Genomic DNA, 22438 nt, shown 5'->3' on the forward strand with positions numbered 1-22438 from the left:
TGTCAGAGAAGGAGCACCACATGCTGATTTTAACAGCTTTTTTACTGGAGGAATCCATTGTGTATACACCATAGGAAAATTGTACCCCCCCCACCCCCAGAAAAAGGTCATGCAGAAAAATTAGATTCATAAAAGAATGTATGTAATTCAAAGTAGGCAAAAATATGGCATATGTTTAAAAAAAATATGCAAAGTAATTTCACTATGGAATACCTTAGTTGGCATGTGACTTAGTACTATTTACTATTAACCAGATCTGATTATTCTAATAAATCTCTAATATATCTTTTCTGGAATATCTATTTTTAAAATATATCTTTTTAAAAAATTTTTATTTTTAATTAATGTTTATTTTTGAGAGAGAGACAGAACACAAGTCGGGGAGGGGCAGAGAGAGAGGGAGACAGAATCTGAAGCAGGCTCCAGGCTCTGAGCTGTCAGCTAATAACCTGACGTGGGGCTTGAACCCACAAACCATGAGATCATGACCTGGGCCGAAATCAGACACTTAACCGACTGAGCCAACCAGGCGCCCCTAAAATATATCTATTTTTAAGACAGAACATAAAACTTGTATTTGTGAATCCAGTATAAGCTATCTTGCCTGGTATCTTCATGGATCCAAGATATTAAAAGATTAATAAAATAATTCTTTAAAAACCTCAAGTTACAGATTTAACAAATAATATATTTCCTCAAGTTTTCTGGATTATCCTACTAAAAATAACTTGTATTAATTAATGTACTCTGGATTTCCAGATATAAATACCAGTCAATGGTTGGCTGGTCACTGAATCATAAGTAAAATTATTCTTAGAACTGGGTCATAATATATGGAATGCCTTAACTTTTCTTAGTTCAAACCCTGTAATTTTACCCTAAAATACATAATCATGTCCTTTTATGTGCTTTAAGCTGACATATTGACTGTACAGTCTATACTTTGTAAGACAGCAGGTAACTCTAGCACGGAAGAAATTATATAATGTGGCATGGGGGATGACTTCAGTGGCATTATTCCATTTTTATTTATCCAGACTGTTGCTTTTAGCCCTGCATTAAGACCTCCTTGTATATCAGTTTCTAGTGTGTCACCAACAATCACACAGTCCCCAGGCTGTACTCCAAGGAGACTACAGCAGTAATAAAATATGGAAGGTGATGGTTTCTCTTCTTTCTGCTCTCCACCTACAACGATAGCATCAAAATAGGACTGGCAGGCACAAGCCTCGATCTTCTCCCTTTGGGTCTGGCAGTCTCCATTTGTTAGTAAAAGTAGGCGGACCTCCTTTCGAAGTTCAGTGAGCATGGCTTTGACATCTTCTGCTAGTATCATATGCTGTAAACGTGTAGATTTCCACAGGAAATAACATTCTTCAGCCAATATCCTATTGGCTGCACCACCCTTCGTTTCCTGGATTGCTTCTTCCCAATGTAAAGTCCTGAGATCATTAATGCAAGTACTGGAAGGATGAAAACATTCCTTGCTGAGTTTAACTTGCACTTTGTCACAGATGGTTTTAGCCTCTTCTTTGTAATGGTATTTTGATTGTAAGAGCTTTATCACCTAAATAAAAGAAAATAGGTCTATTAACACACTTCAGGTCTTTAATAGGCATGCCCTGAGGAGCCACACTCCTATAATCTCAGAGCAGAGATTCTAACTCCATATGTCTGCCTTAAGGCAGCTCTATTAGCACACCATTTGTAGTGGGAATATAAAAATATAGAGAATACCAGAGTGAAGATCTCCCAACCTCTCTCTACAGAACTCATTCATATATTTAACCAATTTCTATTCTAAGTGTCTTCATAGATAGCTCATAACAACCCTTCATTTGGCAGTCCACCATCTTTTATTCTGGTTATGAAGAAATAGAAAGAAAACTTATATTTATATTCAGTAAAAACATTTTAAATTCCTCAAAACCATTATTTAGACTCTTCCAAAAATAATGCTGGTTCATCCAACCTTTTCTTATCTATGTCCATTTTATGTTGTGAAGGCCTAAAGTGACCACCATATAAAATGGAACCTAATTCTGTTCTTTTAGAAACATATATTCAGTTCTAATGTAATCAAGCATGTTCTGTGATTTCAGCCATTTAATGACCCAGTGCTTTGTCCAAACCTAGTTCTCCAGATAAAAATCTTCAACAAGTTCTGAGTCACACTCTGTTACACTGGTTCTGAATCCCCCATTAGAATTACATGCTCTCTCTCATGTTCCACATCTTTTTATCTTAGCTTTTATTGCATTAGATTCTTTTCTATTTGGCCTGTCTTCTAACATTTACTAAGACCCAATGCTCACATACATCATTTCTAACCTTTTCCACAACTCTGCAAGCGTTTTTGAAATGAAGAAATGGAAGTTCAGAACTGTTAAGTAACTTGCCCAAGTTGGGATTTAAATCCACACTTGCCTACTTCCAAAGCACACATGCTTGCCTTTACACTATTGTATTAGGCAGTAGAGACTGGATCTGTTGTCCTTATGACATGATCTGGTGGGGAAAATAAGCAGGTATGTAACCACCATAAATGCTGGCTTGAGTGCCATGACAGTCTTGTAAATAACAATGGAAATAAAATTCAAGAAGCAAGTCATTCCACAGGGTTATTGGATAAGGCTTGGCAGAGAAGATAACATTTAAACCAAGGTGTTAACAAGCCAATAATATGGGCATGGGAGGATAAAATCATTCTAGACAGAAAGAAGAGCATGAACAAAGATACAGAGCTTAGAATTTTGAGAACTGGGAAAGGTGAGAAGCAGAGTTCAAGATGAAATTCAAGGCGTGTGAGGGAGGATAGTAAGATATGGGGCTGGAGAGGCTATTTGCAACTGGTTTGTGAAAGGCCTTCAATCTCAGGCTGGGGCAGAGGCTACCCAAATCCCCTTGGTATGCACTATTCCCATAATGCCTATACCTTCATACTGTGATTAGGTAGACTTCTCTGTTTAAGAGCTTTATTTGACCACAGGAGCACCCATGCACATAGGCTAGGGTGGAAGTGTTACCCTGGGAAAAGGCCTCAACCAATGAGGGGCAGAAAATGGTAGATAAATATCTCCACTTTCTTGTCCCTTGGAAAGGACAATTGAAGCATGTTCTCTTCATGCTGTGTCCCAGAGTTCCCTAGCTGTTTACACCAGTAACCTGCTCATTTAAACTTTCCTTCTTTGTATGATTCCACCACTCTCCTAGAGTACTTCCAAGGATCACCTCCCAAATGGATTACGTGCATCTGAAGTCCCTGTCTTAGGGACATCTGGGGAAAGATGACAACGCGAAGACATTTTTGGATCTTTGAATGATGAGTGCAAGACACAAAACTGGGAACAAAAGTTATCTGTTGTTGGACCAAAGTGGTCAAACAAGTTTAAATGTGTTGCCCTAAACTATATAGGGAACAAGTAGTATGCTACTCACAAGACTGAATTAACAATTCACCTACTGAAAAGGGGAAAGAGATTAATAAACACATCCTTCTTCCTTCAGAGTATAAGAGTCACATCAAAAGTAAAGGAAATAGTGCGAGGGGCAAGATGGCGGAATAGCATGGAAGTTTTTTTGCGTCTCTCATCCCTAAAATACAGCCATATCAAAACTAAACCATCCTGCACACCTAGAAAACTGATCTGAGGATTAACACAACAATTTTCACAACCTGAACCACAGAACTCAGCAGGCACGTTGCACGGAGAGGTGAACTGGGGGAGAGAGAAGCTTCGGAGGGCAGGGAGCTGTTTTGCTTGTGGAGAGAGGATGGAGATGGGAGAAGAGCAACCCCTCCCTGCCCGAAAGCAGCTACAGAGAAAAGAAAGAGTTAGCAAGGGACTTAACAAAAAAAGGGAGAAAGGAGAAAGGAGAGGGTTTAAATTCCATTAAGATTCTATAAACAGGGGGAGCACAGAGCCTGAAACTCCACAGCTAGATACCAGGTGGTGCTCTGGTGAGAAGGGCAAATCACCAGGGGTAGAAAGTGAGGTCCTTGGCCCACATGGGGAGAGGTGGTTCCCCTGCTGGGAGGACATTTGGTAGAGGTAGTGTGGCCACCCCACAGGCAAAGGTCCCAGCGGATCCTGAAGAACAACCACATTTGCTGGTGCTGGAACAAGGACATTAAGTGGGAACCTGGGTGCCAGATGTGTGTTGTGATTTACCATAATCCCTGAAACACTGCTGCTACATGATTGTGAAAATTTTCTGGGGTGGGTTGGCACCCAACCACAGTCTTTGGGCAAAGGCAGGAGCAAGGTTCTGCAAATATTACTGGGGGCAGGTGGGCACCAGGCCATTGCTCGGTAAGACCCGCCTCCAGAGGGTCATAACAGGTCAAAGCCACAGTCCCTCAGAAGTGAGATGCAAAACACAGCCGCATCTAAGATAAAACTCAGGAGGGAGATGCTGGCCTGGCAACCTGACAGTTTGGTCACAGACAGTGTAAAAGTGGGAATGGATGGACTGGAGACAAAGGACAGGTGCCCGATTGCTGATCGGGGAGAACAGAGTTCTGATACTAGAGACTAGGGAGCTGGGTGATACCATTTTACCCCTCCTGCGCAGGTGCATACACACCTACATGTGCCACAACAATCAACCCCAGTAAGCTAAGAAGCGCCATCTAGTGGAGAATGGAGACATTACACTAAGCCCCACCCAACTAGGCCAACCTTGCTCTTCAAGAACACCACAAATCTCTCTGCCTGCTTACTTTACAGACTATAAAGTGCTTCATAGTCGAACTTCTAGTGGAAATCGATGTAATTTCAATCGTATTTCGGTCTGTTCACTGGTCCATCTATTCAATTATTTTTTTTCTTTTCTTATTGTTCAGTACAGAAAGAGAAAACATTTATTCTCATTTTCAATTTCTGTTAAAAATATCTCTTTAAATTTTTTCTAATTTTTTTTACTTTTTGAAAATTTTCAAATTCTATTTTACTTCCATCATTTCATTTTATTCTATTTTATTGTATTCATTTTTAAAGTTTTCAAACATTTTCCTTTTATTATCTTTCCCTTTTTTTCTTTAATCTGTCAAGCTCCTTTCAATAACCAAAAAAAAAACCAAACCTAGACTCTAGCATCATATATTTGATTTTGTGTGTGTGTGTGTGTTGGTTTTAATTTTTTAATTTCAATTTTTTTTACCTTATTAATTCCTTTTCTTCCTTCAAAATGATGAAACAAAGGAATTCATCCAAAAAAAAAAAAAAAAAGAACAGGAAGAAATGACAGCCACGGACTTCATCAACAATGATACAACCAAGATGTCTGAACCAAAATTTAGAATCACGGTAATAAAACTTGCTGGGGTTGAAAATAGATTAGAATCCCTTTCTGCAGAGATAAAAGAAGTAAAAGCTAGTCAGGATGAAATAAACAATGCTATAATTGAGCTGCAATCTCGAATGTATGCCATGGCAGCCAAGGTTGGATGAGGCAGAGCAGCGAATCAGCGATATAGAGGACAAATTTATGGAGAATAATGAAGAAGAAAAAAGAGGGAGATTAAGCAAAAGAGCATGATTTAAGAATTAGAAAAATCAATGACTCATTAAAAAGGAACATCAGAATCATAGGGTCCCAGAAGATGAAGAAAGAGAAAAAGGGGCAGAAGGGTTATATGAGCAAATCATAGCTGAAAACATTCCTAATCTGGGGAAAGACACAGACATCAAAATCCAGGAAGCACAGAGGACTCCCATTAGATTCAACAAAAACTGACCATCAACAAGGCATATCATAGTCAACTTCACAAAATACTCAGGTAAGGAAAGAATCATTAAAGCAGCAAGGGAAAAAAGTCCTTAACCTACAAGGGAAGACAGATCAGGTTTGCAGCAGATCTATCCACAGAAACTTAGCAGGCCAGAATGGAGTGGCAGGATATATTCAATGTGCTGAATCAGAAAAATATGCAGCCAAGGATTCTTTATCAAGCAAGCCTGTCATTCAAAATAGAAGGCGAGAAAAAAAGTTTCCCAAACAAAAATTAAAGGAGTTTGTGGCCACTAAACCAGCCCTGCAGGAAATTTTAAGGAGGATTCTCTGAGGGAAGAAACATCTCCCTCCCTCCCCCTCTCTCTCTCTCTCTCTCTGTGTCTGTGTGTGTATACACATCAAAAGCAACAAAGAATCGAAAGGACCAGAGAACACCACCAGAAACTCCAACTCTACAAGCATCATAATGGCAATAAATTCATATCTTTCAGTATCCACTCTAAATGTCAATGGACTCAATGTTCCAGTCAAAAGACATAGGGTAACAGAATGGATAAGAAAACAAGATCCATCTATATGCTGTTTACAAGAGACCCACTTTAGACCTAAAGACACCTTCAGATTGAAAATAAGGGGATAGAGAACAATCTATCATGCTAATGGTTGACAAAAGAAAGCCAGAGTAGCCATACTTACATCAGACAATCTAGACTTTAAAATAAAGACTGTATCAAGAGATGCAGAAGGGCATTATATCAAAATCAAGGGGTCTATCCACCAAGAAGACCTAACAATTGTAAACATTTATGTGCCAAATGTGGAAACACTCAAATATATACATCAATAAATCACAAACATAAAGAAACTCATCGCTAGTAATACCATAGTAGTAGGAGACTTTAACACCCCACTCACAGCAATGATCATTTGATCATCTAATCAAAAAATCAACAAGGAGGGGCGCCTGGGTGGCTCAGTCGGTTGGGCGTCTGACTTTGGCTCAGGTCATGATCTTGTGGTCCGTGAGTTCGAGCCTCGCATCAGGCTCTGTGCTGACAGCTCAGAGCCTGGAGCCTGTTTCAGATTCTGTGTCTCCCTCTCTCTCTGACCCTCCCCCATTCATGCTCTGTCTCTCTCTGTCTCAAAAATAAATAAATGTTAAAAAAATTAAAAAAAAATCAACAAGGAAACAATGGCTTTGAATGACACACTGGAGCAGATGGACTTAACAGATATATTCAGAACATTTCATCCTAAAGCAGCAGAATATACATTCTTCTCCAGTGCACATGGAACGTTCTCCCAAATAGACCACATACTGGGACACAAATCAGCCCTCAGCAAGTGCAAAAAGATCGAGATCATACCGTGCATATTTTCAGACCACAATACTATGAAACTCAAAATCAACTACAAGAAAAAATGTGGAAAGGTAACCAATACTTGGAGACAAAAAAACATCTTACTGAAGAATGAATGGGCTAACCAAGTTAAAGAGGAAATTAAAAAGTACACGGAAGCCAATTAAAATGATAACACCAGAGCCCCAAACCTCTGGGATGCAGCAAAAGCGGTCATAAGAGGGAAATATATAGCAATTCAGGCCTTCCTAGGAAGGAAGAAAGGTCTCAGATACACACCTAACCTTACACCTTAAAGAGCTGGAAAAAGAACAGCAAATAAAACCCCAAACCCGCAGAAGACAGGAAATAATAAAGATTAGAACAGAAATTAATGCTATCAAACCCAAAATGAAAGAGTAGAACAGATCAATGAAACCAGAAGCTGGTTCTTTGAAAGATTTAACAAAATTGATAAACCCCTAGCCAGTTTGTTTCAAAAAGAAAAAGGAAAGGACCCAAATAAATAAAACCAAGAATGAAAGAGGTGAGATCACAATCAACACAGCAGAAATACAAACAATAATAAGAGAATATTATGAGCAATTATACGCCAATAAAATGGGCAATCTGGAAGAAATGGATAAATTCCTAGAAACATATAAACTACTAAAACTGAAACAGGAACAGAAAATTTGAACAGACCCATAACCAGTAAAGAAATAGAACTAGTAAACAAAAGTCTCCCCCAAAACAAGAGTCCGGGGCCAGACGGCTTTCCACGGGAATTTTACCAAACATTTAAGGAAGAGTTAACACCTATTCTCTTGAAGGTGTTCCAAAAAATAGAAGTGGAAGGAAAACTTCTAAACTCTTTCTATGAAGCCAGCATTACCTTGATTCCAAAACCAGACAGAGACCCTATTAAAAAGGAGAACTGTAGACCAATTGCCCTGATGAACATGGATGCAAAAATACTCAACAAGATACTTGTCAACCAGATCCAATACATTAAAAAAATTATTCACCACGACCAAGTGGGATTTATACTTGGGATGCAGGGCTGGTTCAATACCCACAAAACAACCAATGTGATACATCACATGAATAAAAGAAAATACAAGAACCACATGATCCTCTCAATAGATGCAGAGAAAGCATTTGACAAAATACAGCATCCTTTCTTAATACAAACCATCAAGAAAGTAGGGATAGAAGGATCATACCTCGAGATCATAAAAGCCATGTATGATAGACCCACCGCTAATATCCTCCTCAATGGGGAAAAAATGAGAGCTTTCCCCTTAAGATCAGGAACAAGACACGGATGTCCACTCTCATCACTGTTACTCAACATAGCCTCATCAATCAGACAACACAAAGAAGCAAAATGCATCCAAATCAGCCAGGAGGAGGTCAAACTTTCACTCTTCGCAGATGACATGATACTCTACATGGAAAACCCAAAAGCTTCCACCAAAAAACTGCTAGAACTTATCCATGAATTCACCAAAGGGGCAGGATATAAAATCAATGCACAGAAATTGGTTGCATTCCTATACACCAATAAAGAAGCAACAGAAAGAGAATCAAGGAGTTGATCTCATTTACAATTGCAACAAAACCCATAAAATACCTACGAATAAATCTAACTAAAGAGGTGAAAAATCTATACAGTGAAAACTTATGAAAGAAATAGAACACACAAAAAAATGGAGAAACATCCCATGCTCCTGGATAGGAAGAACAAATATTGTTAAAAAGTCTGTACTACCCAAAGCAATCCACATATTCACTGCAATCCCTATCAAAATAACACCAGCATTCTTCACAGAGCTAGAACAAACAATCCTAAAATTTGTATGCAATCAGAAAAGACCCTGAATAGCCAAAGCAATCTTGGAAAAGAAAACCAAAGCTGGAGGTTTCACAATCTTGGAATTCAAGCTGTATTACAAAGTTGTAATCATCAAGACAGCATGGTACTGGCACAAAAACAGACACTCAGATCAATGGAACAGAATAGAAAATCCAGAGATGGACCCACAAATATATGGCCAACTAATAATTGACAAAGTAGGAAAGAATATCCAATGGAATAAAGACAGTGTCTTCAGCAAGTGGTGCTGGGAAAACTGGACAGTCACATGGAGAAAAATGAACCTGGACCACTTTCTTACATCATACACAAAAATAAACTCAAAATGGATGAAAGACCTCAATGTAAGACAGGAAGGCATTAAAATCCTCAAAGAGAAAGCAGGCAAAAACCTCTTTGACTTCAGCTGGAGCAACTTCTTATTTAACAAGTCTCCAGAGGCAAGGGAAACAAAAGCAAAAATGAATTCTTGGGACTTCATCAAAATAAAAAGCTTCTGCACAGTGGAGGAAACAATCAACTAAAAGGCAAGTGACGGAATGGGAGAAGATATTTGCAAACAACATAGCAGATAAAGGGTAGTATCCAAAATCTATAAAGAACTTATCAAACTCAACACCCCAAAAATAAATAATCCAGGGGCGCCTGGGTGGCTCAGTCGGTAAAGCGTCCGACTTCAGCTCAGGTCATGATTTCACGGCTTGTGAGTTCGAGCCCCATGTCAGGCTCTGTGCTGACAGCTCAAAGCCTGGAGCCCGCTTCTGATTCTGTGTCCCTCTTTCGCTCTCCCCCTCCCCCCCCAATTGTGCTCGCTCTCTCTCTCTCTCTTTCTCTCTCAAGAATACATAAAACATTAAAAAAATTAAAAAAAAATAAGCCAGTGAAGAAGTGGGCAAAAGACATGAATAGACACTTCTCCAAAGAAGACATCCAGATGGCCAACAGACACCTGAAAAAATGCTCAACATCACTCATCATCAGGGAAATACTAATCAAAACCACAATGAAATACCACCTCACACCTAGTCAGAATGGCTAACATTCACAACTCAGGCAACAACAGATGTTGGTGAGGATGCAGAGAAAAAGGATCTCTTTTGCACTGCTGGTGGGAATGCAAACTGGTGCAGCCACTCTGGAAAACAATATGGAGGTTCCTCAAAAAATTAAAAATAGAACTACCCTACAACCCAGCAATTGCACTACTAGGTATTTATCCAAGGGAGGGGCACATGCATCCCAATGTTTACAGCAGCACTACACAATAGCCAAAGTATGGAAAGAGCCCAAATGTCCATTGAATGATGAATGGATAATGAAGAAATGGTACATATATACAATGCAGTATTACTCAGCAATCAAAAATAATGAAATCTTATCATCTGCAACTACGTGGATGGAAGTAAAGGGTATTATGCTATGTGAAATTAGTCAGAGAAAGACAAATAGCACGTGACTTTACTCATATGAGGACTTTAAGATACAAAACAGATGAACACAAGGTAAGGGAAGCAAAAATAATACAAAAATAGGGAGGGGAACAAAACAGAAGAGACTCTTAAATATACAGAACAAATAGAGGGTTGCTGGAGGGGTTGAAGGAGGGGAGACGGGCTAAATGGGAAAGGGGCATTAAGGAATCTATTCCTGAAATCATTGTTGCAGTATATGCTAACTAACTTGGATGTAAATTAAAAAAAAAAAAAAAAATTAAAAAAAAGTAAAGGAAATATTGTTCAGGCTATTTTTGCTCATCAAAAAATGCAAGAGTTAAGAAAAGTCTTAGTCCAAGAAAAACATACCAATCCTAAGAATTTTAGATGAAGGCAAAGTTTAATTTCAATGAACAAACCAAGCTTCTTCAGCTTTCACACTAATGTCACCATCTTTTCTAACAATGTCAGTTGAATTACTCTTGAGCTATGATGGAAAGCCACTAAGTTTTAGCAACCCTATTGCTACACAATAAAAGAACACAGGCCCCTAGAAGTCCACAGCTATTGAGCTTAAATAGGAGCTAGCTCATAGTTAGCAAACTGAAAGCTCCCCATAAACATCCCATTTCCTGTTACTGCAATTGCCAATTCATTTCTTATGTTCTCAGGGCTCTTAAAAAGCAGAATTAGCTTACCTTAAAGTGGAGTCTTCTAAAGATATAGAATACCACTTTCAAGTTTTGCAATTTCTTCCAAGTATATCCTCTGAATTAACTTTTCATTTTTTTTTTTTTTTCATACAGCAAGTAATTACAGATTCATTTGGTATCACAAGTAGCATTTTAACATTAACACATTAGGGGAAAAGTTTATCAGTCATTTATACATTAATATTAATTAAAACAGAAATAACACCTATTGAATCACTAGATTTTATACCTGAAACTAATGTTAACATTGTGTCAACTATATTTCAATAAAAACAAAAACACCTAAGTTGAATTAGTACACGCTATTACTAGTGCACACAATCTTCATGCCCCAACTGAGAAAATGAGAGTTTTGATTGAATTGGGGGTGGAGTAAAACGATCTCTAACTTGGAGGTGTGATGACATTTTATGCAAGGGGTAAGGCTAGCCTGAAAAGGATTCTGCGCACAGTTAAGCCCACTAAGTACTTAGGGGCATGAAGAAAGGAGCCCTAAGACAGTAAAGGGGGAGGGGGATCAATTTGATGTCATAAGATAAACTCAAACTTCTAGTTCAAAACTCTATTTAAGACTCATGTTAACCAATACAAAAAGAAGACTGTATCCTACTCCTGCTTTCTGGACCCAGAATTAAAGTTAGTATCATCACTACTAGCTTTTAGCTGATTGTGATTGCGATTTAAACACTTTCTGAGGGATAGAGTGGGAACTATATAACACTTTACAATACTATGATAGTATGTGAAGTGGCTGAATTCCAAATAAAACTGAGTTAAGAATATATGCTCACAAGGGCACCTGAGTGGCTCAGTCGGTTGAGCCTCTGACTCTGGATTTCGGCTCAGGTTATGATCTCATAGTTCATGGGTTCGAGACCCATGCAGGGCTCCACACTGGCAGCGTGGAGCCTGCTTGGGATTCTCTCTTTCTCTCTCTGCCCCTCCCCAGCTCTCTCTCTCTCTTTCAAAGTAAACAAAAACAATTTTTAATAAAAAAATAAAAAATACATGCTCACAAAATAGGACTGCCTGCATAGAGTCTACCAATTCAAGCAGCTCTTGTGCTATTTTAGCTCAAGTCTTTCCTCAAACATCATTTATTCTATGTGACCTATCTGACCAACCTATTTAAAATTACAATTCATTCTCCCCTCCACTTTTCTGAACATACTTATAAATAAATATACATCTAATGTATTATGTTCACAGTCATCCCCACTAGAGAGTAAACTCACAAATGCAGAAATCTTTTCTGCTCTGTTCACTGAGAAACTGCAATTTCCTGTGGACAGCTTCCTCTTGGGTAGTGACACTGACAGGCCTGAAGAGGGTGGAAAGAAACAACTTTCCCAGAAAGGGAAATGGCTCCTTCTCCCCAAGCCCAAGGCAATGGCTAAGACCTTTCCTCCCCTTCTCCTTTCAATAGACTATTTATGAAAGCTGACATATTACTTCTGAACAGGCCAACATTTATGGATGATGTTGTATTCTTATGTGATAAAGCATTCCTTTTATAGTCAAAAGCACACACAAACTCTGCTCATTTGCTAGAATGTTTATAAAGGAGGTGGCAACTGAACCAAGTCTGGAAACCTGGATTTTTATTTATCTATCCATCCATCCATCCACCCATCCATCCATCATTTATTCAATATTTACCATGCATCAAATGAATGACTACAACAGTTTGTTCCCTCTTAAGAAGCTATTAAGTTGTAGGCATCTGAGTTACAAAACTTGTTAATATCCTTTGATAAGTATATCTTGAGCAAAATACAGTGCTGGTATAAGGGAGGGTATAAAGACTAGGGAGAAATAGAATCTGACTTTTGTTCAGAAATTTCACTGTGGCAGGAATGTGAAGGATGAACTGGACATAGTGAACTTGGAGACACCACCACAGCAATAGTCCAGGTGACAGGGTAGATGGTATAATTCATCAAGTGAACATTTGGATGGCATGTACTTTCCAGGTTTAAATTAAACCTGGTAAAGATACTGAGGACTAATATCATTATTCAAATTTTAAAATAAGAATTTAAGATTTAGAGTGGTTACATAACTTGTTCAGGCACTTTCAGCTAGGTACTGGGAGAGCTGTGATTGAAACTCAAATGTCTAATTGTATTATTTATTTATTTTAAACATAATTTATTGTCAAGTTAGCTAACATACAGTATATATGGTATGACCTTGGCTTCAGGAGTAGATTCCCATGATCATCACTTACATACAATACCCAGTGTTCATCCCAAGTGCCCTCTTCAATGACCATCACCCATTTTCCCCTCCCCCCATCAACCATCAGTTTGTTCTCTGTGTTTAAGAGTCTCTTATGGTTTTCCTCCCTCTCTGTTTGAAACTATTTTTTCCCCTTTCCTTCCTCCTTTGTCTTCTGTTAAGTTTCTCAAATTCCACATATGAGTGAAAACATATATGTGTCTTTCTCTGACTGACTTATTTCACTTACCAAATGCCTGATTTCAAAGCATGAACTCTTGGCCTATAGCATTATTTGGCCTAAACCAAGAATTTAATTGCAATATCCTGGGCCTGACCTGCCAAGAACGCAAAATATGCCCCTGAGGTCAAGGTAAAGGGTATAAAGATAAAAAGGATAGTCAATAGTGTGGAATGCCTCAGTAAAGTCATTAAGACAGACTTAAAATGTCCATTGATTCTGGCAATTTGGGAGGTGCCTAATGACCTGGCAAGTCTATTTCATTAGCAAGACAGAAACTGTATGTCAAGAGATTTAGTAATAAATAAAATGTGGAGATAATGTATATAGATTTCTTTTGAAAAACATGGCCGTCAACTGAGATAGGTAACATCTAGTGAAGAGAGAAGGATTCAAGGGAGGCATTCTTTTTAATTTTTTTAAGTGTGGGACAGACCTGAATATTCAGGAGTGGAATGCACCAACAAAGAGGATGAAGATCCAGGGAGTTAAAACCTAACTAATGAAGACTAAAGAGGTTGGAACACTCAGGGTTGGAAGGATTAGCTTTTGAAAGTGGGTTTTTCACATCTGATCACTTTTGGTTTTCTCCTTAGAGCTGAAGGCATTAGAAAGAAAAGGGGGATTAGAGGGCTTGAAAAGCATGGGAAAGGTCTGACACAACATTTGTGGGTATGGAAAGGAGAGGATGCTGCTGAGCAATGCCTCATGAAAGGAATGCTCTGTGAAGCACGGAGTTTGGGTGTCACCTCAGATATCTAAGGGTCACACCCACAGCAGGGAGACTGGAGGTGAATTCCTGCGGAGAAAATTCTCTGGAGTCAATTAAGTCCAGACTCGCCACTGACAGTTGCGTAACTTCTTGGGTTTCCTCAAAGATCCATCGAAGACCACTCAGTGCGGGTACGACTCTCCCGGAGGTCAACCGCGGAGAGGATGGCACCTAGCTGGTCTGAACCTGCCCTGGCAAGAAGCCAGAAGCCAGGTGTCTCCAAGTGTGGTATGAACGTCCATGTTTGTGGGCGACTCTGCCACCGTGGCAGTTTTAATGACATCCTTCCACGTCCCACAGCACTGGAAACAATTTCAAGAACCCAGCGTCCCAGAACCTGGGCGTAGCCAGGCAGGTAACCCAAGGGGCTGGGAGTGAGGGAAGGCAGCAGCACCAGCCAGCACCCCCTGCCCACTCGTCTTTCTTTCCCGATCCTTCCGACATGGGGCCAGGGGCCTCAAAGGACGAGAAGCCAGTGCCTCCGGGATGACCTGGCCCCGGTGCGGTTTCGGCGGAGATGGCACTGGAAAGATCAGGGGTGGGAAGACACCAAGGGGACAGGAAAGCGCGTGATACAGGGTGGGCGCACTGACCCTGCCCGGAGGAGGGCCGCGGGAGTCGGGACGTTACCTCCAACATGGCTTTTCTACTCGCCCCGGCCGTGTCGATAAGCGTGTTGTCCAGGTCAAAGAAAACGGCCCGTACCTGGTTCAAGACCATTCCGCCAACCGCGCGCGTACGGTTCCAACTCCGCCTCTGCCACCGCCACCCGCGCATGCGTGAAGAGGGACTGCGGGCATGGAAGACGTGGGCGGAGCCGTGAGGTCACCTGACCATTCCTTGCAGCCGGCGGGACTCCCGCGATATGTCTCAATAGTGGAGTGTCTGAGACAGCGAGATACCGCGAGAGTCCGGAATCGCGGTCTGTTGGTAGCGACCGAAGTGTGCCACTGTCAGCGGGCGAGTAGTATCTGAACAGCTTCAGAGGGTGGAAGATTAGTGGCGCAGTTTGCTTCGTAGCCTCTTTCTGCTTATCTCTGTTTTCATGTTGCCCTCCTGGTGTGAGGAGAATATCATAACTGCCCTGGGGAGGTTTTCTGTGCCACGTGGCGCCTGGGAAGGAGTCCGAGTAGCAGTGGCTTTTCCGCTTAGACGGGGTGGGGGGTTAGCGCATGGGGAGCTGCGGCCGATTCCGAAACTTCGCTGGTGGTTTGCTAACCCTAAGTTGGGATGTGAGTGCGTGTGTCTAGTACCCTGAGTTTGCGGTTACGGGACAGGTCACGTCAGTAGCAGGAATGCGAAGGGGGTGCAGAGGTGTGATATTTACCCTACTAGAGTCCAGTAACCATGTTAGAACTGGATCCCTCACCAGTACATTTTTGAAAGATGTAGTTTGGATTCCTTGCGACCCCTGTTTGATGGCTGTACGTGAAAGACCGAGAGTTCTGTAGTGTCTGCTGTTTTGTCCACTTTGATTGCTTTTCCCGTTGCATTTCCAGGCTTTTGGGTACTTCATAAATGGATAGTTTTCGGGTATGGCAAGGGGGTGAGGTATCTAAACAGTTTATTAACCTCCAGAAGGGCAGTAACAACTTCTTTCTACTCTTAGCAGAACAAAGATATTGAAATTAATCTCAAATCTTCTAAATTGTCTCTGTGGGGTAACTTTACCGAAATGTAGATAATATGGTCATCATTAATGACCAGAAATTGTCTATCAGGTAGGATAGGGCTGCAGGCAAAATCTGCCACCAGAATTTTGTTGGATCTCTGATCAGAGTTTTTTTTACATTTCTAAAAGTGATTGGAAGAAATCAAAAAAGGAGTATTCATGACACGTGAGAATTATGTGAAATGCAAACTTTAGTGTCCGTAAATGGTTTCATTGGGACGCAACCACTTATTTATATATAGTCTTTTGATGCTTTTGCCCTGCAAGCAGAGTTGACTAGTTATACGTGAGACCATATGGCCTGCACAGCCATTTACTGTCTGGCACTTTGTAGATAAAATTTGCCCACCCCTGAGATACATGAGTAACAGTTGGGCTGCTGGTGTTCAGTAGAATTAGGTCAGTTGTCTTATCTTTATGTTAATAGTTTTTTCTTCTGCACTGGCATATTACAGTTTCTGTATGTTTTCAGCAGAATTTTAGAGTTAACCTCTCTTTGCTACTGTTGAAAACAAAGATATTTATTCTTCAAAAACATGACTGGTTACCCTGTTGATGGGCATGGCGAGTCTAACAATTTTGGTCATTTAGATTAACAATCACTAAAGTTATAATTACATTAATTGGAGTTAACCTTTTTTAGTTGTCTGAGATGTCAGAATAAATTAAGCATAAAATGGCTTATAGGGTACATGAAGCTTAGAGGATTGAAGCAGGTGTGTGTGTGTGTGTGTGTGTGTGTGTGTGTGTGTGTGTGTGTTTTCCTTTTCTCATGTGCATAGTTTGTTGACTGAGTCACAAATCCAAATCCAAACTCAGAGGACATATAGTAGTCTGTGTAATCCTTTTAAGGGGTTGGGTTTTTGACAGGTTTCTCTTCCTGACAAGTAGTCTAAAGGCATTCCTTGACCTGTCCACCTTTGCTACTTAAAGGGAGGTGATGGTCAGAAACAGTACTTTAATTCCTTCTAATTAGATGTCTCAAGTCTTTAGGATGTTTTAGTTAATATTTGTGAACCACTGAGTTTTCCTATAGCATTTAAGATAGATTTACAGGCTCCTCATAGGTGGGCCTCAGGTACAGTACTTAAAGTTGGTTAGCTTGACAAGTTTAACACTAGTAACTAGAGGAGGTGTTATTTGTGGACTCCAAGTTCTAAGTAAAAAAAGGGTAATTGTGAGACTTGATGTAGTAACACATAAAATGGAAACTAAACTAACTCTTCTTCTGTGTTCTACACTGTGTGTAGTGGCACAGCACTGTTGTGCCATTGCTGCTGCCCAGTGTTGGTCCTGGCCTTTCTTACCTTCAGGAAACTGTCAGGCCCTTCCTTCCCACCTCCTGTATACAAGTTCATTAAACTCCATGATCTCAGAAGAGAGGTTTGCCTTCTTGTTGGAAGTTTTCTCAGAATGGGGCATTGCTAGGTTGATAGCAATAAAATAGAAGCAACTGGAAGAGAATCACAGGTTCTCACTACATCTAGCTGTCATCAGTTGTATGCATCCACTTTGCCTGATATCCTTAAATGCCTTTCAGTTGTTCCCTACATCCCCAACCCTAGTTAGGGAAATCTTTTCAGCAGTTCTTCTTAATGCATCATCAAGATTTTCCCATCTTTTGAATCCACTCCAGTCAGCCTGTCAATCACAGTACTATACTGAAGCTACTCTTGCCAAGTTACCAGCAATCTTCACCTTACTAAATCCAATAGCCATTCTCTGCCTTCATGGTACCTATCCTATCAGCAGAGGGCACACTCCAGTTAACAGTTTACCAACATGCTACCAAAGTATTATCAGAATAGTGGTAGCTATTATTCAGGTGTGTGCACTTGAGCGCACACACACACACACACACACACACACACACACACTTCTCCAGGGTTTACGTATATTTGGAATTCTACAATCCTGTGCTTCTTATACTAAATCATTCAGGGGACAACGACAGAAGTATAAGTGTTTGTCTTTTCATAGTAAATACAGAATTGTTATCTTAAAGCTTGGAGTTGCAGTACTGAAACTATTCAGTACTATTCACTTGATTCTTTAGATTAATTCTTTAGGTTAATTTTATTGATTCTTTAGATTAATTCCAATTCTGTATATTTTCTTAATCATTAAAATTGATTAAGGATACGTTAAATCCTTAACCTATGTTATCTTTTACTAGACTATCCTCTTATTTTGTTATTGTTGGTTAGTTGGATCTAAGTCAAATATTTATTTGTCTGATTGTGCAAAACAGAATTTGACTCTTTCACATCCATGGCCAAAATCCTGTGCACAGCAAAACGGCCAGTGTGTCCCAGAGACCAGCAAGGTTTGTCATTCTTCACTTTGAAACAATGATACCCTTGATAAGAGAGGAGGTTCCACTGCCTGTGGTAAGCCAGGTCCTGCATTTCTGTAGCCTCATTCCTTTCCCTCTCTCAGCACATCAAGTGTCCTAGCCTTGTCCTTCAGAGGTCTCCATGTGCTGCACAGAGCTCCTCCTGGTGAGCAGTTTGTCTTAGCCTCTCAAGTCCAGTGCCTATTCTAGGATCCCAGGTTCTATTCCCCTACTAGGAGGAAGCAGCAACTTTCTTTTATAGTGACAGTTAGTTTTCTCATATCAATGGGGATACGTTCAAGACCCCTGGTGGATGCCTGAAATCATGGATAATACTAAACCATATATACAGTATGTTTTTTCCTATACATACATACCTAGGATAAAGTTTAATTTATAAATTAAGCATATTAAGGGATTAAAAACAATAGCTAATAATAAAATAGAATAATTATAAGAATATACTGTTAAGGAATACATAAATGTAGTCTGTCTCTCAAGATCTCTTACTGTACCTTACTCACCCTTCTTGTGATGATATGATAAAATGGCCATGTGATGAAATGAGGTGAAAGATATAGGTGTTGTGATGTACACTTAGGCTACTATTGGCCTAATAATACATTAGAGGAAGAATCACCTGCTTTTAGACTGTGGTTGACTATGGGTAACTTGGTTGACCATGGGTAACTGAAACCACAGAAAGTGAAAATGGGGATGTATGTATCTCTTTATAGCCATCCAGGGTGATTTATGATTCTATTTCCGTCCCATTGGACAGTCAAACCTATGAGGGCAGAGACCTATGTCAGTTAAAAAAAATTTTTTTTAATGTTTATTTATTTTTGAGAGATACAGAGACAGAATGCGAGTGGATTGGGGCAGAGAGAGAGGGAGGCACAATTCGAACAAGGCTCCAGGCTCCAAGCTGTCAGCACAGAGCCCGACGCGGGGCTCGAACCCATGAGCCGTGAAATCATGACCTGAGCCGAAGTTGGATGCTCCACCGACTGAGCCACCCAGGCATCCCAAGACCTATGTCAGTTTAACTCACCAGTGTATCCTCAGAGACTAGCACTCTAGAAAGCATATAGTAGGTCCTCAATAGGTGTATATATATTTAAATGAATTAATGACAGCTTTGCCAGCCCCCCTCAATTCAGACCAGGGTCTGATGACTAGATCCATTTCATCTTCTCTTCCTCCACCTTACCTGCTGTGGGGAGAGATGGAGCAAACTGAAGAGTACATAGGGGGAGAGGTTAAAAAAGTGGGAGTTGAGAAAAGCTAAACTTTCAGAGTATATAGATGGGAGAAAAGTCTAAGAAACATACAAGCACAGTACCTTCTCATGCCAGATAATTGTGATTTACAAGAACTTGCCTCTCAAGTTGTGTATTAAACTTCTAGTATGTGTGGCTTGTGTTTACCCATCTGCTTCCCAATATAGACTAAACCAAATGAGCTGTCACCTGCCACTGAAAACTCAGTGATGATGTGACCCAAACCCTAACCTGACTTAAGAAACATTTTATGCTCCTGCCGAATATCACCATCTCTGGCAACTCTTCCCACCATCCCCACTTCTCAGTCTTTAAATCTGCAACCACACCGACTTTCTTGGCACTTCACTACTTCGATTCTTGTCTGTTATGCCCACATATGATACAGCTAGGGATACTTCCTTTTCCCTTCATCCCTTCAGTTGACTACTTCCTCCTTCTTCAAATCTGAACCTGGACTGCAGTAGCTATGGAGTCTTTCCTGACTGCTCCTCATTAGTACAAGCTGGGGGTTAGGTGACCCTTACAGCATTTAACACACTATAATTTACCTGTTTGTTTACTTGTTCCTTGAGCAAAGAGGTCGACCTTTAATTACTGAATCCCCAGGGCTCAGTCTAGGATCTCAAAAAACATTTATCAAGTAGGATGAAAATGACTTTTTAATTAAAATATATATAACTAAACTTACCATTTTAACCATTTTTGAGAATAAAGTTCCGTGGTATTAAGTGCATTCACATTGTTCTGCAACCTTTCCCTCCATTTCTAAAACTTTTTTTTAATGTTTATTTTTAAGAGAGAGAGAGGCACAGAGACAGAGAGAGAGAGGGAATGGGGGAGGGGTGGAGAGAGGGAGGAGACAGAATCTGAAGCAGGATCTGTGCTGACAGCAGAGAGCCTGATGTGGGGCTCGAACTCACGAACCATGAGATCATGACCTGAGCCAAAGTCAGATGCTTAACTGACTGATCCACCCAGGTACCCTAAAAGTTTTCTTTGTAAATAAAGTTTACTTTATTTATTTAAAGTTTACTAGGGGCACCTGGGTGGCTCAGTTGGTTAAGCGTCCGACTTCAGCTCAGGTCATGATCTCACGGTCTGTGGGTTCGAGCCCCGCGTCGGGCTCTGGGCTGATGGCTCAGAGCCTGGAGCCTGCTTCCGATTCTGTGTCTCCCTCTCTCTCTGCCCCTCCCCCGTTCATGCTCTGTCTCTGTCTGTCTCAAAAATAAATAAACGTTAAAAAAATTTAAAAAAAAAGTTTACTTTATACAACACCCAGTACTCATCCCAACAGGTGCCCTCCTCAATACCCATCACCCACTTTCCCCTCCCTCCCACCCATCAACCCTCAGTTTATTCTCAGTTTTTAAGAATCTCTTATGATTTGGCTCCCTCCCTCGCTAACTTTTTTTTTCCTTCCCCTCCCCCATGGTCGTTTGTTAAGTTTCTCAGGATCCACATAAGAGTGAAAACATATGGTATCTGTCTTTCTATCTATGACGTATTTCACTTAGCATAACACTCTCCAGTTCCATCCATGTTGCTACAAAAGGCCATATTTCATTCTTTCTCATTGCCAAGTAGTATTCCATTGTGTATAGAAACCACAATTTCTTTATCCATTCATCAGTTGATGGACATTTAGGCTGTTTCCATAATTTGGCTTTTGTTGAAAGTGCTGCTATAAACATTGGGGTACAAGTGCCCCTATGCATCAGCACTGCTGTACCCCTTGGGTAAATTCCTAGCAGTGCTATTTCTGGGTCATAGGGTAGATCTAGTTTTAATTTTTTGAGGAACCTCCACACTGTTGTCCAGAGTGGCTGCACCAGTTTGCATTCCCACCAACAGTGCAAGAGTGTTCCCGTTTCTCCACAACCTCTCAGACATCTATAGTCTCCTGATTTGTTCATTTTAGCCACTCTGACTGGCGTGAGGTGATATCTCAGTGTGATTTTGATTTGTATTTCCCTGATGAGGAGTGAAGTTGAGCATCTTTTCATGTGCCTGTTGGCCATCTGGATGTCTTCTTTAGAGAAGCATCTATTCATGTCTTCTGCCCATTTCTTCACTGGATTATTTGTTTTTTTATTTAGTTTTTAAAAAAAATTACATCCAAATTAGTTAGCATATAGTGAAACGATGATTTCAGGAGTAGATTTCTTAATGCCCCTTACCCATTTAGCCCATCCCCCCCTCCCACCACTCCTCCAGTAACCCTCAGTTTGTTCTCCATATTTATGAGTCTCTTTTGTCCCCCTCCCTGTTTTTATATTATTTTTGTTTCCTTTCCCTTATGTTCATCTGTTTTGTCTCTTAAAGTTCTCATATGAGTGAAGTCATATGATTTTTGTCCTTCTCTGACTGACTAATTTCACTTAGCATAATACCCTCCAGTTCCATCCACATAGTTGCAAATGGCAAGATTTCATTCTTTTTATTGCCGAGTAATACTCCATTGTATATATATACCACATCTTCTTTATCCATTCATCCATCGATGGACATTGGGGCTCTTTCCATACTTTGGCTATTGTTGATAGTGTTGCTATAAACATTGGGGTGCATGTGGCCCTTTGAAACAGCACACCTGTATCCCTTGGTTAAATGCCTAGTAGTGCAATTGCTGGGTTGTAGGGTAGTTCTATTTTTATTTTTTTGAGAAACCTTCATGCTGTTTTCCAGAGTGGCTGCACCAGCTTGCATTGCCACCAACAATGCAAAAGAGATCCTCTTTCTCTGCATCCTCGCCAACATCTGTTGTTGCCTGAGTTGTTAATGTTAGCCATTCTGACAGGTGTAAGGTGGTAT

General features: G+C 40.3%; 1 protein-coding gene across 2 annotated transcripts; it reads right to left on the reverse strand.

The window, feature by feature from the left end:
* Positions 1–495: 495 nt before the first annotated feature.
* LOC122214987 (N-acetylneuraminic acid phosphatase) lies at positions 496–15126 on the reverse strand. 2 transcript variants are annotated; one of them, XM_042930190.1, is made up of 2 exons: positions 15040–15126; positions 496–1567 (listed from the first exon to the last, which is right to left on the reverse strand). In XM_042930190.1, exons 1-2 carry the CDS (start codon positions 15109–15111, stop codon positions 911–913), a joined length of 729 nt encoding a protein of 242 aa, XP_042786124.1. In that variant the 5' UTR covers positions 15112–15126; the 3' UTR covers positions 496–910. The 2 variants fall into 2 exon arrangements, with proteins under 2 accessions (XP_042786124.1, XP_042786123.1); XM_042930189.1 differs by having other exon boundaries at positions 14965–15126.
* Positions 15127–22438: the final 7312 nt, after the last annotated feature.

This window comes from Panthera leo, chromosome A3 (genome assembly GCF_018350215.1).
Source record: "Panthera leo isolate Ple1 chromosome A3, P.leo_Ple1_pat1.1, whole genome shotgun sequence".
Lineage (NCBI taxonomy): Eukaryota > Metazoa > Chordata > Mammalia > Carnivora > Felidae > Panthera > Panthera leo.